The sequence below is a fragment of the Epinephelus moara genome, chromosome 12 (genome assembly GCF_006386435.1).
Source record: "Epinephelus moara isolate mb chromosome 12, YSFRI_EMoa_1.0, whole genome shotgun sequence".
NCBI classification, from domain to species: Eukaryota; Metazoa; Chordata; class Actinopteri; order Perciformes; family Serranidae; genus Epinephelus; species Epinephelus moara.
The window spans coordinates 22,695,732-22,714,057 of NC_065517.1; the positions used below are offsets into that span (position 1 = coordinate 22,695,732).

Here is an 18,326-nt window from a genome sequence, read left to right on the forward strand (position 1 = left end):
AAAGTAGATCCGTAAACTTTTCCGCTGGCGCCGGCATTTTCGTGCTGTTTACATGCTGCAACATCTTCTTCCTGTTTCCAGCGGATCTTCTTAGTCGTTTGTTTTTGGACATGGCAATGCTGTTTTATGTCACGAGATGTGTAACAGTGCCCCTATCTTATAGCAGTGAAAACACAAATTGCAGGAAAATCTCGTCAGTGGCGGGGAAAGAGTTGAGCAGCTGTGGTGCCCTAATGTTTTTAAGTTAGCATGAAGGTAGTGTCATCTTATAAAACTAGACAGCCTAAAGGCCCAGACACACCAAACCAACAGAACTAGCAGCGACAAAGGCCCCTTGCTGTATCGCCTGATGTCGCCCTGTCTTGGCCGAAAGAGTTGCACATTAACACACCACAAGGACTACAGCCAATGGACAACCAGCTCGTATACTCTCCACACCAGCAGATGGCAGTAGTCTGTAATCCTCATTCAAAAAGAGAAGCTGGAAGATTGTCTTGACGGTAGTTAGCCAGTTAGCACATTAATAGCACAATCCAATGTTGAAAGAACAAAGTGTATTTACTGTGGACCAGCGAACAATAACACTAGGCATCACGAAACGTTTCTGCTAAAGAGCTCAGTGGCTGAAGAAACATTTTCTTGCCTTATGTGACAAGTTTGATTTGGTCTAACTCCCTTTTGACTTTAGCGTTCACTAGTGATGCGCAGGTCAGGGTTTTTTCCAACCCGCCCCACCCCGCCCCCGCCGCTATTAACTTATCCGTCTTGTGGCTCTCATGCTTGTATAGCTTATCACAGGAATTGCACTTCACGTAGCCAATGCTGCTGTCGTCTGCTGCACTAACTACCTCACAGAAATTGTCCCAAACATGAGATTTAGCAGCTTGGCCTTATTTTCTTTTAACTCTGTACTCTCCTGACCGTAATCTTTCCCTCACTACTTCTTCCATCTTCACCGCTTCATTGATTCTGGTTTGTCATGGCCGCTGCTTGGCGCTTTTGTGACGTCAGGTCGCAGGTTACGTTACGTAACATGCATTTACCTAACCTACAGCAGTGTTGTTAACAAGTAGGCTATATCCGACATATTTAATCTTTAATGACCCGCCCCATCCGCCCCGCCAATAAAGTGAACATTTCTTGACCCAACCCAACCTGACCCGCGGGTAACCCGTGAGACCCATGGGTTACGGGTCGGCCCGCGCATCACTAGCGCTCACCAACAGCCCAACTTTGACTGATGACTGACCATTGGCTTGTTGTGTCAGGGCTTTGAGGCAGCATTGGTATCGACCATGTTGGCTAAGCCTGTTGGGAAGGGTAATGCAGTGAAGTAAATAATGCTCCAAATTTAGGCTACATTTTGGCGAAGGAACAACTGGCACAGCCATTTTCAAAGGGGTCCCTTGAGCTCCCACCTTAAGATATCTGAATGAAAATGGGTTCTGTGTACCCACGAGTCTCCCCTAAACTCAAGAAGCCTTGTTCTGAGTAAATGCTTTGTTCCTTGCAATCAATGTGCTCCTTTAATTTAAGGCTGTATATTTGTCTTTTTAAGGGAAAGTACCACCAGCCTATATGAGGACCAATGAACTGGCTAACACATGGATATGCAGATACATAACACATCACAACAGGATTATGGTGGCACCCAAAATGTTAACTGTTCCTCCATTAGTCTGTGCACATCAGATAATTAAGTAACATAACTCTAAAATAGGAAAGTATATCAGTATGCGATCCCTTAACTCTCAATATTGACATAGATTTTACCCAACTTATTTTGGCTTGCGATTTTGGTGTCCCACCCCAACATTTGCAGTGGTGCCGTCTGGCCACTCCGATAAAAATTTTCAGGGGCACTGCTGCTGCTCAGGATGTCCAAAGCCTAATGTTTTGCTTCCCAGAAACAAGAATAGTGTACAATACATTATTAAAAGTAACAAGGTTGCACGGGTCCAACCTTTGAATCCACCTGCTTTGCAGAGTTGACTGATTCATCTGGCATTGTGACATTAAACAGAGGTTTCTTGGTTGAAATAAAAAATGACTGATGAGCATCAAGTGGTGCGCCAAAATCAATGACGAGTAATAACAATGGCGAGCACTATAGACGATATAGTCGTTGTTCCTGCCTTGTATCCCCCTCTAAGAAAATCTCAAACACTGAGTTATTACCCCCTTGTTTCATGACCTCTTGCCTTTTTCCCCCAGTACTTGAATATTGTCTCAGTGTATACTTTATTGATTTGTGGGCTATAGTCCAAAGTGTTCTGAGGAAAATATACTTAAAGTAACAAAAGTAAAGTACTTTTTTATGCTAAATGACTCCTGTCATAGTGTTGTAGGACCATCACTGATGCATCATGTAATAGCAGCATTTTTGTTGTTGCTTGTTAGGGTGGAGCTGATTTTCACTACTTCATAAAGTATTCTGCAAACATACAATCTTATAAAATATTTCTGTCAGTAATTAGCTCCAGAAAATGTATTTTTCAGTACAATTTAAATATTTCAATCTGTTTTCAGGAACAAAAGAATGAGGCACCATCGCTGCAATAAAATTAAGAAAAACATTATTTTAAAAAATTCTTGAAATGAGTTGATTTGATTTCTTAATGTCAATACTGCTACATTGAGAGCAAAGTTTACTGAAGTCAAATTCCTTGTATGTGCACACACGTACTTGGCCAATAAAGCTGATTCTGATTCTGATTTGTATTGAATACAGCTTGTAATATTACTGCTACACCAGAAAATGGTTTCACTTTACATAAAAAATGAAACTAAAGGACTCCCATTTCAGACTAAACTAAGTAATTGCAAAATATACAAAATAAAACCAGTAATATATGACAGAGTAAATATATTTTCCCCTGAAATGAAGTGGAGTAGAATGTCTAATGTAGTTTAAGCTGGAAATATTTTATACAGACTTAGTGTCCTTAGTTACATTTCACCATTTAGCGTTTGTTATAAACAGTTGCTCAACACTTCCTTTAAAATGGGAGCCAATGTGTTCTAAAGTCAAGCAACCATCTTATCTAACAGGAAGTAACCTTTTTGGCTTCCTGTAGAATCCATGCAGCCCAATTCCACAGGAAGCCCTCCCAAAATTTACCTGACAGTGTTATCAGTGCATCATGATAAAATAAAAGGGTCTGAAAACACTAATCATTTACATATTTTAAAGCGTTAGCCGTCACTATTGAGGTCTGGATTTACACTGTTTAAAGCTTGGATATATATTTAGGACAAAATGATTACTCATTGATAAGGGTCTTTATAATTAGCAGCAGTAACCAGGTGTGGTTTCAAACTGTTACTTGGCTCAGCTTTAATAAATCCATGTGGAATTAATTTTTCCTCCCCACTCCTGCCAAATCCACCCTGTCAAATGTGTTCTACTTCCTCTTTTTGAGTTTAGCCCTCACTTAGAGTCAGAGGGTACCTGCCCCTGCAGGCGGTGTTTGTCCAGAAGGGTGCTGTGCCAAAGTAAATTTCCTTTCTAATCTCAGGTTCAATACAAAACCAGCTCCAAAAAATGTTGGGATGCTTTGTAAAATGTAAATAAAAAATAGAGATCAATGATTTGCAAATCATTTTGGACCTACATTTAATTGAATTCAGTGCAAATACATGATATTAAATGTTCAAACTCATATACTTTACCATAATTATTATTATTTTTTTTTTTATAAATGTACACTTAGTCTGAATTTGATGCCTGCAACACGTTTCAAAAAACTCAGGACAGGGGCGTGTTTCCCTCTGTGTTACATCACCTTCTTCTTTAACAACACTCAGTAAGCGTTTGGGAATTGAGGACACTAGCTGTTAAAGTTTTAAAGTGAAATTCTTCATCTGCTCAACAGTCCGAGGCCTCCATTTCTGCAATTTTGCTTGGTAATGCACCACACATTGTTAATGGGAGACAGGTCAGGACTGCAGCCTGCCAGTCTAATACCTTCACTCTTTTACTGTGAAGCCACGCTGTTGTAATACGTGCAGAATGTGGCTCTGCATCATCTTGCTGGAATAAACACGGAACGTCCCTGAAAAAGACGTTGTCTGGATGGCAGCATATGTTGCTCCAAAACCTGTATATACCTTTTAGCATTCATGGTTCCTTCACAGATGTGCAAGTTACCCATGATGCCATGGGCACTAATACATCCCCATACCACCTCAGATGCCGGCGTTGAGTTTCACACTGGTAACAATCTGGATGGTCCTTTTCCTCTTTATCCCAGAGGACACAATGTCCATGATTTCCAAAAACAATTGGAAATGTGAACTCGTCAGAACACAGCACACTTTTACACTTTGTGTCAGTCCATCTCAGATGAGCTGGGGTCTAGAGAAGTCGGCTGCGTTTCTTTAATTTTACACTGGAGAGTCTTAACTTGCATTTGTAGATGCAGTGATGAACTGTGTGTAGTGGCTGTGGTTTTCCAAAGTGTTCCTGAGCCCATGTTGTACTATCCTTTATGCGATCATGTTGGTTTTAATGCAGTGCATCCTGAGGGGTCGAAGGTTTTCAGCCTTGACCCTTACATGCAGAGATTTCTCCAGATTCTCTGAATCATTTGATGATATTATAGATTGTAGATGGTGAAACCCCTAAATTCCTTGTAGTTGTGCACTGAGAAACTTTGTTCTTAAACTGTTTGACTGTTTGCTCACACAGTTTTTTCACAAAATGACCATCCTTTCTTGTGAACAACTGAGCCTTTTAAGGATGCCCCTTTCAAACTCAATAATGATGCTGTCATTTGTTAACAATTAACCTGTTTACCTGGTATTTTTTGAGCATTCAGCAACTTTCGAAGTCTTTTTTTGCCCCCGTCCCAACTTTTTTGGAATATGTTGCAGGAATCAAATTCAGAATAAGTGTTACAAAAATTGATAAAGTTTATCAGTTTGAAAATTACATATCTTTGTACTTTATTTGATTGAATACAGGTTGAAAAGGATTAGCAAATCATCGCATTCTGTTTTTTTATTTACGCTTTACAAAGCGTCCCAACTTTTTTGGAATTCGGGTTGTACTTCAGGCTTTTTGACCTGATCAATAATCAGCTGAGGGACACAAGTGTCATAGTGTATCATTTATTGAAAGTGACTGATTACTCAGAGTCCATGTGGACTTGTGGCATTAAATCAACACTTGCAGGAGGCGGGACACCAAGAAGCCACCAGGCCATGTTTGCAGCTCAGCTGCTGCTTCAACGAGCGACAGTTAGAGGCCTTGTCCTTGTAGCGACAGCGTTGTGAGGTGCCTCCAGCTGACAGAAAAAAAGCAGAATGAATGCATAAAAAAAAAAAAAAACTCAAATAGAGCTCACTAGTCAGATTGGAGTCTTACAACAATGTTCTGAAGGCAGAAATGATCTCACTGGTTGGAGTCGAAGAAAGCTGCACTGTCATGTTCATTACGTTGAAATCCAGGAAAAACATAATGCAAAACTGAAGGTAGCAAAAATGAGGAAGCTGGGTGGTCTCCCTATTATCTCAAAAAAATCTCTTTATACTAAGGTATATACTAAGCTAACTACTTAGCTGTCCTGCTTATAAAATGTATACCATGGTCATGAATGAATTAAAAAAAGGACATATTTATTTCTTCTGCTTATATTTTTCTATTATTTCTGTCTGTGCTTAAAGAAACTTTGTGGGCTTCACTCACTGAGGTTTAAAGCTGTTGTTGGTAACTTCAAAAAAAAAAAAAAAAAAGCTTGCTGAAACTGTCTCTATATTCACACAACACTGAATAAGACAGATAATTTGTGTAAAAAAAAATCATGCTCCTCTGCCTGCTCTTGTAACGCTTCTAATGGCCTTACCACACATGAATGAAAACAACCAATCAGAGCAGAGGAGTCTTAAACGCAGCTGTGAATCATGTCAATCACGTCTTGTGAACTGCAGTCAAACTGTCAAACTAGGCAGCGCTGATCAAATGTGAATCAAAATTCTGTTACTGCATTGCATATTTCTCATCTCATGTTTTCAGAAACATACTTTAGCGTACTGTTTAGTAGGGGTGTAACAATCCATCAGTCTGGATCAATATATCGATTCATTGATCAATGATCCAGTATCATCGATGCAAAATGAAAATATGATCTATATCTCCATTTTTGGGATACACTTTTACTTTGAGGGTCTGTGTCACTGCCAAACAGCGGCAGGCAGATGTCAAGCAGTCAAGAGAAAGATGACGAGGATAACGTTATTTACTCGGAAAATAAATCAGCAGTGTGAAAATATGATAGATTATGGAGAAAATAAGGGTCAACAGACAGAGCACATGGTGAATGTAAACAATACTGTTAACGAGATAAAACATGGTGAAGTTTGGGAGAGAAGAAGAGGGAGAAGTATGCCTTTAGGGCTGTAGGCCAAATAGTTCTGAAGTTTTAGGAAAAAGATAATTATTTGGGTTAAAGTGAAATCATTTCTTCCAGAAAGGTCTTTCTAATAGAAAAGCCTGAGGGTGAACTTGTTCCACGTGCTGTTATATGTGTGTTAGTGGAGTCCGTTTAAAGTAAACTTTACTGCACTTATTTACATTATTTATGTTGGGTTTTTTTTTTACTTATGGACAAAAGCTAAAAACAAAGGGGTTGCTGTGTCCTCTGCAAATCTGAATTGTATTGTGGGAGACTTTGTAATATCGGCAAATATCGTATCATTGTCAAAAGTATCGATGCGTATCGTGATGAGACGTGATGAGATTAATACCCCTATTATTTAACTGTAAAATGAAAATGTTGGTCTGGCCGGTGGGCGTTGCTTGACACTTTGGTCGACTGTCTTCAAAATCACAGCTGGGTCACAAATTTTCTCATTTTACAGCTAAACAGTACACTAAAATATGTTTCTGAAAACCTTTGAGATGATAAAAAGGCAATGCAGCTAATAGTATCTTGTTTTAAATTTGATCAGCGCTGCTTAGCTTGACAGTTTGACTGCAGTTCACAAGCAGTGACTGACATGATGGACAGCTGCATCAGAGACTCCTCATCTCTGGTTGGCTGTTTTTGGTGCACCATGGTAGATTTTAGCCACTGTCATTGGAGACAGTAGTCAAAGGAGGTTAGACATGATTTTTTTTCACAGACTGTCTCCTGCCCTTCTTTAAGAATCTAGTGACAGTGTTAGCAAATATGACACAAAGTTATTTTCATTTAAGTAACCAACTGTAGCTTTAACTCATCTATTTATAACTGGTATGTAATATTTACATTTTACTTTTCGCTATTTGACTTGTTGGGAAGGTAATTTAGGTTTTTAATATATTGTTTTATTATATGTGATGCAACCTAGTCCTGCGTTATAACTCTATTTTAAAGACTACAGTGGAAAACATCCTGGATTTTATTTCACCTTTGACATTTTGTAGTAATTTAATGTCCCTCTGACAATGTCAAATAAGCTAAACTAAACTTAATGTTTTAATAAATCAGTTAAGGTGTAAAGGCAAACCCATACACTTGGCATTTTTAAGCAGTATGTAAACATTAACGAAATTGTTTGTAATGTAGTAAAGTGTTGCCCAAATTCCAATAAGCCATTCTCATTCACAAAAATGAATGTTAGGAATTAGTCTTCCAGTATTTGCCACTTACACGCAATACTACCACACAGTTTGTTGTCGCAGCCATTGGGACAGTCACCGCAGGAGCGTCCTGATTTGTAGGGACGAGCGTACTGGTAGTTTCCACTGTAATGTAGGCAAAAGCATCAAATATTAAATGTAGCAGCAGTAGACTCTTACATGGGATATCAGCGCAAACAAATCACAGATTATGATCTGAGAAGGCAAAGCACTCTGAATAACTATTTAATGACTACTCAGTGAGAAGGACAAATTAGATGTAAATTGCAGTTTTACTCCTTACTGCAGAGCATTGTCACAGTCCCTTTTTTCCATCCACTTCAGTATTCTAATGATGTTTTCAAAATTATTCGTACTTAGAGAAAGCCTTCAAGGTTTGAAATGTACTAAAATTTTTATCTATGTTCTTTTCTTCTTTTTTAATCCCCCAGATACATTTAATATTACAAAACAGAACTTGATCCTGGATCCATTCACCTCAATAGACACGTAAATATTCATGTAAATATTCAACACATTTTCACTCCGTCCTCGTCACATATCAACGTTTGGTCATGGAAGGTACCCTGGGTGCGTTGGTTGTTGACGTTCTGGGACGCCGTGTCAAGTTCTGCCTGTTACATACATTGTCTTCTTTCAAAATACACTTTTGTTTTCACAGGAAATTTAACGTTTTCACACAGTCTCTTTCAAAATAAACGCACTGCGTCGGTACAACACCGCAAACTGAGTTTTTTTTTCCTTCAACAAACACGTGGTTAGGTTTAGGAAAAAAGAACAGGGTTTGGCTTTAAAATCTTACGGTACACAAACACCACTCTCACGAGTAAAATTTGGTGTTTGTTGGACCCATCCACCACCCCTCCTGCCTGCCCCAGTGGGACTTTTGCCGCCTTAACTTTCGTCCTTGTCCTGCCACGTTTCCCCCTGATGCTGGCGCGCGCCTTTAAACTATAATGGCAACCAGCCACGAATCAGGCTGAAGTTAAAGGATGCCTTTTTTCATTGGTTTCTGACGCCGCAAGTCACTTCATACGCGCTGGATTTCGGCGACTTCAGAGTGAGACTGGGCTCAAATATTCACTAAAAGTGAGAAAATATGACTTTAATTTATGTTTAAAAAGAAAAGAAATGTTTTGTACTTACGGTGGGCAGTATTGGCAGACGTAGTAGTACTTGTAGGTACTGTTGGGACAGTAGGCTATACCACAGCCAACCTTGTTAGAGTTGTGCCAAACCATCTGTGTAGGAGATAAAAGGAGGAGATAAAACCCAAATCATCCGGAGCTCATGGCATTAATTTGTTGTATAACACTGTTTTAATAGTCACGGTTTGGGTTGGTGAGCCCATTTTAACCCTTTAGAGTTATTAAAGATTTGTGATGATCAAAGTTAGTCAGAATTAACAAGTGCTGTGTGATATAAAGGCACCTGTGTGTAGTGTCCAACCACTTTTCCGTTGATAGATCCCACTCCGTAGCGCCAGTCCTTCACCTCGTTTGTCCATTTTTGAATAGCTTGGCTCCAAGTTTTCTTCCCGCTAGACATGTACAGGTTCTCTCCACATTCGCTAGCTACAGTTAAAGAGGAGGGGTATACTTCAGTTCTTTAAAACCAATCATTAATGTGTGCTCAACTCATGATCACACCTGAAAGAAATTCTTCTCCTCTGCACAGTGTCTTTGTGACAGCCAGGAAATTAGGCTGTACCCTGACCAACCCTAACTGTCATTCCTAAGGACATATGACCACCTTCTTTGCATAAAACCTACTATATATTCCTCCTCTATCTATTGGTCCCTCCACTCATTGTTCATGTAATTCTTTGTCAGGAAAAGATGATTTTTGAAGAAGTTAAAAAATTACATGATCGAGTTGAGAGCTGTCATTGTATTGAATCTCTGCTGACTTTTTAAATTGAATATCAGACACTGGCTGCTCATTTTGTCCACCTCCGGTATGACCTGCTACATATTTTTTTCTTAATCTGAATTTCTTTTCTTTTTTCGGAGCCAAAACAATATATCACAATCACATGAAATTACAACTAGACTGTATAAAGCTATACAAACAATCCAGTGATAAGCAAAATAAACAAACACATAACCAAACCTATTGCTGAGAATTAAGCAATACATTTCTCAAAAAATAATGTACATTATTGCCACTGTAGACACGCTTTAATTTTTCCAAAATGGAGATTACAGTTTATCAACCCACATTACAATTTATTGGTCCATATCTGTAATTGTATGCACTCAATCCAAAGGCAAATGCAACTTTATCCAGGTTCAAGCCCTTTCTTGGCCACCAGAAGGAAGCAGCTCATTTGCCTGAAATCAAAGCCACAAACAGAAGCGAGCAGGTTTTTCGGCTTCACAAGGCTGAGCAAAGTCACCTCAGCTTGTTTGAGTTATGACCAGTTTGTAAGTGCTTTTTAAAAATGTTGAGTTTGAAGTTTGCACGATGCATAACCAAGTTCATAATCAGATAAATACATGGATTAATAATTTAGCTCATTACGGTTAGAATGTAAATCTCGTCACTGAGTTGATGAATAAGGGTAAAATGTACATGATTACAAGGGTTGAAGTTACTAAGGCATCAGTTCATTATTCATCATCATTAATCTGTATTTCTGTGGCGGAACTTATGCTTGCTGTTAGGTGTGCCACCATAGCAGAATTTGCTGTGGGGCCGTGTATAGTGCAGTGTTGAGAATGTCTTGCTAGGCTCTCGTTTTCTGTTTGTAAATGTCTAAGGTTGAAGTGGATGGTTGGAAAGACGGTTGGAGAGACGCTTGAAGGACTTAAAGAGCTTTGGGAAACTCTTTTCATGAAAAGCAGCCAATAAGGTGTTTATTTCACTTTGTCCCTGATTGCGCTGACCGCCATTTTGTTTTCTCTTCTGTCTTCTTGCACTGTATTGATGCATTCTCTGTTATGTTTATTCTTAAAAATAGTTTTCACGGCGTGACAAGAAGTAGAGGTATCAGCGACACGGAAATGCTCGAATAAGCACCTGTTTGAGAGAACCGACCTGTGTCTGTGTTGTTGTTACAGGAACGACACAATTCACTGATAAGCTCCGCCCTTTGCCAAAGTTTTTGATATTGATTTTGAATTTGTTAAGTGGCAGACATGTTTTTAACTGATCCTGCTCATTTATAGTAGAAATGTGTGTCTCAGTCCCTTAAGGCTGTGTCGCAAATTTGGTGTTGATGAGGTCAAAATAAAGAAAAGTCTATTTATTTTCCTGTTGTCACATTATGCATAATAGCAAAAAATCCATCATGGTGGACTTTTATGGTCCAAGAGGCTTTTTGAGGATCACATGGTGCTGGATATGTGAGCCAAATTTCAAGTCAGTTGGACTTACGATGTGAGTGGCGTGGCTTTCAAAAATCGCATTTGGGTGTTAATTACAGTGCCACCATGTGGCCTATTTGAGTCATATTTCTTGGAGGCATTTGCACATCATTTCCAGTTGGGGCAAGTTTCATGTGTCTAGCTCATTCCAGCTTGAGGCTTGAACTTTGATTAAGTTAATGATTATGAGTAATTCAGTTAAAGGTGAGATGTGTAATATTTAGTGGGATTTGGTGGCGTCTAGTGGTGAATTGCAGATTGCAACCAGCCAGAAGTTCTCTTGGCTAGATTTCCTTGAGTGTTCATTGTTCAGGAGGTTTTTTACGGAAGCGGAATAATCCACAGAGGTCTCTTCCTCTCCAAAACAAACGCACCAGGCGATTAAAACTGCTAAAAACAAATCGCCTTCTTGCTCGCCCCTTTTCTCTCATAAGTTAATGTGTGCCCCCCTTTTTTTTTGATCTACACGTTAAGGAGGTTTTTATTGTGAGCCGAATTATCCACAGATGGTTTTTTTTCTCTCCGAAACAAACAGACCAGGTGATTTAAACCTGTAAAAACACTGAATAATGCAGTTTCAAGCTACAAATCCACATATTTATGACGAAGTCTGGCATGTCACTAAGGACGGTCTTGACCTCTCCAGTACAAATGGACTAGGTGATTTTAATCACCAGAAACACCTAATAAAGCAGTTTCTCTTTACAAATCCTAATAATAAATAATATGTTGCTACTAATTGAACTAATGAAAACGCGAATGGCCAGATATGGAGTCAGTGTTTGGTTTGTCTGTTCTGGGCTACTGTAGAAACATGGTGGGGCAACATGATGATCTCCATAAACGAAGACTGTGTAGATGTTAACAGTTTATTCCAAAGGTAGGGAGAACACAACAAATCTTATTTTCAGTTCATTGTGCACTACAAAAAAATACTCATTAAATTGCATTCTATTTCTGCCAATTTATCCCCCTAAATCCTACGCACTGATCCTTTAAGATTGTTCTCCTCAGATACAAAATTAATTTACTCCATGTTCCCATTAATAGTAATTTTTCTTGTCGTTTTGATAGCAGCATCTTACATTCATGCCGAGCATGAACAAAGACATTAAAAACAATCAATAAGCAAACAAAGAACCATCATGCATATTAATTAAAACAGAAATGAAATCATACAAAACAACAAACAACTATAGCAGTAAATGATTGCTAAAAGTAGAAATACATGCTAAGCTGTAGCTATATAGTAAACAGCAAGTACACTCAATTAAAACAAGATCAGAAAAAGGCATTTAAACAGCCATAAGGGTGGCAGAGTGTCTAAGTTTAAGGTATTCTTCCTAGTTCTGTGAAGCAACAACCTATTCTGTGAACGCGTACCAAGATTATGTGAGGTCATAGTTAAAGACGAATGAAATACAGGGTGGAGGCATCTGCATCAAAGCTTTATAAATGAACAAATACCAATGCTGTTCCCGCCTCACTGTCACATCATAATGATGTTCTCTTCAATAGATCTAAACTGTTTTTTAATGGTGACATAGCACTAGTATGATCATCACCACAAGACCCATACTTAAAATATTTGCCAAACCAGCCACACTGAAGAAAGCACACAATGAACTGCCTCATGAAACTAGTCTATAAACCCAGCCATGACATTTTGATTGCACTGGACATGAACTCACTGCGAGCACTAATGTTTCTGCCATTAAACGCTTTAGATATGGTGGACACAGAGCCTTAAAAAGCTGCTAACTCTAAGTAATATGATTTGTCCTGGGTGGCAGTGAAGCATCTAATGTCACATGATGGTCTAAAATACTGCTGTAGGTAATTTTACACTCTGACAAGATTAAAATGCTTGACACATCACTTTAGAATTATAAGTAACATGGTAGTTCAGTGTTTGTAAAATGACAGTGTGGCTGACAGTTTTATAAAGTAAAGTTTACAGTAAAATAAACAATAAATGAACTTACAGCTGATCGTTCTGGAGCTGTCAGGACTGTGCTTCATGGTACACTTGTTGGCCCATTTCTGAGCGTTGGCTGCAGCCTCGCTGCTCCAGCTCTGTGGGAAGCAGTGGAAGGATCAGCCATTAGCACATCTAGACAATTATAGTGTATATACCAGACAAGCACACAGCACTCACTGATTTTCTGGTATAGTGTAAATACCAGAAAATTAATGAGTGCTGTGTGCTTGTCTGGAAAATCATTTTATCCCTTACCCATCTGCTGCACGAGGGAGCATGTGTAATACCAAATCAAGCACTAATTGGCCAGATCAAGTGAGGATCCATGCTGAGAATTTATATTCAGTGAAGCACACTATGCTTTCAAAACTCTGAAATTATTTTATTGCATTATCGGGATGTTACCATTTTCATCATGTTGCTAGCAGTGGGCTGGACACTTCTTCTCACGTCGTTGTGCTTGTTCACGATCTCATTCTGATCAGCTTTGCTGATGGACAGTCGTTGAGAGGGTTGTTCCTCTTCTGAAGATGATGATCCTCCTAAACAGAGATGAACACAATTAAAACCCAAAACCTGGATTTTGTGAAGTGTGAATGTGCATGAATATTTGACATTACAAACACTCACCCTTCAGGTATGGTTTTCAGAGACAGAAGGGAAATAATTGGTCAGTTTATTGCACATTAGAAGCAAAAATATAGAAATGTACATATAGGAAAAGCTACATTTGTCAGATTATCAAACAAGAAATAAACACCCAATAAAATTCCCTATTAGAGAGGACATTCAATTTTACTTACAAACCAATCAAAAAAGAATGCGTCGGTGCCCGGAACCTGGAGAGCAGCAAAGACGCTCAAGGCGCACAGGAAGGTGAAAGTATACACCGCCATGGTTATGTCCAGGACTAGGCCACAGGTGTCACTTATATACACAGCGCCACGTAAACATGTGACTATTGAACACACAGACTCCAGGGCATTTTGATAACAAAGCATCTGGGAAACATCCCTGATGATGTATGGAAAGCTGCAGGTCTCTTTTTTATGTTGTGCATGTGTTCTTAATGATGAGTGTGATAAAGGGGCATGCGGTATGTTGCTTTTTTTTTAAAAAAAAAGTTTATGAGAAGAGGGAGAGCAATATCAAAAGAAACCTTGAAAATTAAAAGGTTAAACTAACACTGGGAGCGGTCGTAAGATTTAAAAACCCTTCTCCCTCTTCTGTCCTTGACAGCTTATAGAGATCTTTTTGATAGGACAGGCCTGTATGGTTTCACCTCTTCTAACATGCTACCGTGTGTTCTGTATTCTGCATCATTTCTGTTTTGTTTTGTTTTTTCTACATATAGCGTGTACACAAAGTGACATACGTCCCCTAAATGAGAAACAACCTGGCTGACTACTTAAAGTCCCTTAATGCATACACTTACTGTATACAAATATCCTCAGGGACCCACAAACGCTGCTGCTGCTATTGCACAACTAACACTTCACACTTATTCTATACTCACATTAACATTTATAAATTCTCATTTTATTTTATTTTTTCTATTTTTTTAACACAGTCTTGTAACAGTTTTTGTGTGTTGCACTACATGTTTGTGCCTTGTTTTGTGTCTTGTTTGTACTCTTGCACCTTATGTGCATCATTCATTCTTTTTCTTTTTTTTTTGTGCATCGGGAACCAGAAGAAGCACAGTTTCATTCCCACGTGTACTATACAGCACTGATAGATGACAGTCTTTCTTATTGCTTTATTGCACATTGTCTAACTTGCTCTTCCTGCATTTCACGTGAAGTTTTGAATGTTGAATATAATCTTAAATTGAAATGTAATAATCTATGGTAATGACAGTAAAGCAAAGAAGTAAAAATGTTGTGAGGAAATGTATCTGTTAAAAAACAAACAAAAAGTATGAAGCAAAAAACAATGGTCTAATGTTCAACCATGATTTCAGATAAACTAAATAAAACAGAATGCATTGATTTGCAAATCTTTCTAAACTTATATTCAATTAAATACAGTCCAGAGACCTGATTTTTAATGTTCCAACTGGTAAACTTTATTGCTTTTGGTAAAATATACACTTATTCTGAATTTGAGGTCTGCAACATGGTTCCAAAAAAGTTTGGAAAAGGACAACAAAAGACTGGGAAACCTACACTGTGCATTTACCACCTCTTGGCAACTTTACTGGTATTTCTCCTCTGCTCTGATCGCCAACACCTATCTACTCTGAGCACAGCTGCTGTCACTCTCTCTGTCAAAAAACCACACACACACACACACACACACACACACATTCTTGTACTTCTATTATTGATATAATGTATTCCCTAGCCCCTTACCCTACCCTTAACCATCACAACTAAATGTCGAACCCTAACCTAAACCTAATTCTCGCTAAAACCTTTGAAAAGGTGAGGACCAGCCAAAATGTCCTCACTTTGCACAGTTTGATCTGGACAGAGACCACCTCTTTTAATCGGACCCAGGTTTGGCTATTTGGTCTGGGTGAGGTGTCCCACCTGTAATTTTAGTTAGGGTCAAAAAGTCTAAACTAAAAAGTCCAAAAGTCAGAACCAAACAAGGTCGGTTTGGAAGCACCTGTATATAATGTTTCTGGATGTCAAAATTGTATATATCGTTGATGTAGAGGCCAAGCCAACACTCAAAGCCAATGAGATGCTGCACCACGAATTACCTTATGCACACTGATTAGCGTGTCTGATGCAAGTTAGGTTTGATATAAACCTGCCAGTTGAACACTAAGTCCATTTATTTTCTTGGACAAAGACTGGTTCCTATTAATAGAACTGAGCGCTAATTGGCTCCCTCAGGTAACATTATCTTAGCTTATGACGAGAGCTGCGACAACTAATGGATTAATCAATTACTTGTACAATATTAAATTAATTGTTCACTAATTCTATAATTAATTCATCAGTTTGAGTAATTTTTCAAAGGAAAAAAGTCAGAATTCTTTTGATTGTGAATACCGTAAAACCTCTATCAATAGCCAAGGCTTTGATTTGCTTAAATCACTAAACTCAACCGGCCTATATTTGGGACAGGCATCTATATGGGACAGGCCTTTAATTCCTTTCACACAAAACTGTTGCTCAGCGAAGATCAGGAAATACAGCCATTTTTAAAAATTTAAACCACTATGAATATTACTATACCACTATAAAACTGGACAGGGCATTTAATTGAAGTTTTACGGTATTTTCCAATTTCTTTATCCATCTATCCATCCATCTTGCTAATAGCCTAATAATCCCATAATATTTTTGGGCTTGGTGGCACCTCTGGAAGACATTCCTTGAGCCTCTGAATCTGCTGTCTGCTTGGTTTGTCCGTCTGGATTGGGTCCGTTCCCTGTTGCCAACTTTATTCAACTTTATTATCCTCAAGGGGATTTTTTTGTGGAACCAGGTGAAACAAACAATGTGTCCAATGTATAACATAAAACATGAATAAAATTTGCCTGGGTCCAGACTTTTAGATTCATCCACTCCACTGAGTTTGAGTTGACTAATGCATCTCGCATTCCTGACTTGAAACAGCGGTTTCTCGGTTAAAATAAGAAACCAACCAATGTGTGCTGCGGTGGGACTCTAGTCAGTCAGCGCCAAGGACGCGACTAACGCTGCTGTCGAGCTGTTGTCAAATGGTGCGCTGGAACCAATGAGGAGTAATAACAATGGCGACCACTATAGACTAGACAGTGCTGCTATCGAGGCAGTTCTAAATTGACAGTCTTCTTAACATCACTGGACTTGAAACAATGTGATTGGATAGGGAACATCCTCATCCTCTGAAATCAGTCAGAGTGGACACAAAGTTAGACTGAAGCTGGAAACGGAGTGTAACAAGTTGACAATTCTGTCTGACATCAGGCAATAATAAAATACATGAAACATATAATGAAAATATGCAAAACATTTATGTGCTAAAACGCTCAACTCAAGCTTTTGTAAATATACACTGTGTACAAGTGATGACATACCTCACTTTAGTGGTCACAAGAACCTGCCTGACTACTTGACCTTAATCCCCCAGACTCAACAACAGCCTCTTCCCACAGGCTGTCGACATCCAGCTGCCCCCAAGCTCAACAAACCAAGTACCTTACTTTGTGTCTTGCTTTGTCCCTGGTTTGTCTGATGAATGTCCTCTGGCATCTTATGAATGTTGCTTCTCTCTCAACTGGATATTGCATCATTCACCAGGTGTGCCTGATGTACACAGCACAAAGGCAACGGGAGTTATTTTTCCATCATACTTTTAATTGTTGATGTACTAAAAATTTGAATTATTTATCTTTCCATCTCGTCGATAGCACATATGCAAAAAATACACCAAGACGTGTAGAATAATCGGGAATGGTGTGCCGTGACTTTTCTCAGAGACTCACTCACCTAACTGTTTACATGAAAAATGTCAAAAAAGTAGGGCTGCCCCCGAATAGTCAACCAAACATTTGGTGTTCAGAAAGGTCATTAGTCAGCAGGATTTCATTGGTTGCTTTGTCGCTGAAAACATCAAAATAACAACAAAGAAACAAAAGAGAAACTCTATAAGGAGCTGCACCCTGTCAAAATAAATCAAAACCTATATGACTGGACCATGTGGGAATTTAATTTGAAAGGACAGACACAGGAAGTGGCCACGCTCAGCAGTCAGGCAGGAGTCACATTAATTTCCAGGGCTGGTACCTGCGGTTATTCCACAGGCTAGTTAATAACATGTCGGGCAGGAAATCCAAAGTGTGGGGTCATTTTGAGAAGGTGAAGGACAAACCCAAGGTGATATATAAACTCTGCAGGAAAACATTTGCCTATCATTTGTCAACTACAAACATATTCAATTTCTCCCTGTAATTCATGTGATGGACAAAGGTTTTGGTGAAATCTTTGAACATCCATTCCAAATTTGGTGACATTCTGATGTTTCTTTCTAGAGATACATGTGATAATGCAGACGCTGTCCCTTTTGAAATGGTCTAAATATTCACAAATTTTGGTTGTGGGAAGGATCCAAACATCAACCAAAAACAACAAAACAATTCTGCATTCAAATAATTTTTACATATCAATCCATTTCACTAACTAGACATATTAAAGTTATGATAAAAACATGGTAGCGCTTTGCTCTACCCTGTATCGCAAAGACGAAAGCCCTTTTGGGGATTTGTTCCTCCACTAAACACTACTAACTTTATACTCTTTGGTTTAATACTTCAGGCTATTAGACTTGTTCAGGAATCAGCAGAGGGACACAAGTTTAAGTATCTTTTATTAAGACTGACTGATTAGTCAGAGTCCATGTGGACACATGGCAT

The 18,326-nt window shown here is 38.8% G+C and overlaps 1 protein-coding gene across 2 annotated transcripts; it reads right to left on the bottom strand.

Moving 5' to 3' along the window:
- Positions 1-5,098: 5,098 nt before the first annotated feature.
- LOC126398961 (cysteine-rich venom protein TEL1-like) lies at positions 5,099-13,905 on the bottom strand. Of its 2 annotated transcripts, none has more exons than XM_050058634.1 (7): positions 13,776-13,905; positions 13,379-13,515; positions 12,978-13,068; positions 9,056-9,198; positions 8,771-8,865; positions 7,635-7,729; positions 5,099-5,288 (listed from the first exon to the last, which is right to left on the bottom strand). In XM_050058634.1, exons 1-7 carry the CDS (start codon positions 13,867-13,869, stop codon positions 5,164-5,166), a joined length of 780 nt encoding a protein of 259 aa, XP_049914591.1. In that variant the 5' UTR covers positions 13,870-13,905; the 3' UTR covers positions 5,099-5,163. The 2 variants fall into 2 exon arrangements, with proteins under 2 accessions (XP_049914591.1, XP_049914592.1); XM_050058635.1 differs by having other exon boundaries at positions 13,379-13,512; positions 13,773-13,905.
- Positions 13,906-18,326: the final 4,421 nt, after the last annotated feature.

Coding starts and splice junctions, on each gene's coding strand:
- LOC126398961 (XM_050058634.1), bottom strand. CDS start 13,869: ATGGCGGTGTATACTTTCACCTTCCTGTGCGCCTTGAGCGTCTTTGCT. Junction 13,516..13,775: donor ATTCTTTTTTGATTGGTTTG/TAAGTAAAATTG, acceptor ATCTCTGTTTAG/GAGGATCATCATCTTCAGAA. Junction 13,069..13,378: donor CTAGCAACATGATGAAAATG/GTAACATCCCGA, acceptor TGCTTCCCACAG/AGCTGGAGCAGCGAGGCTGC.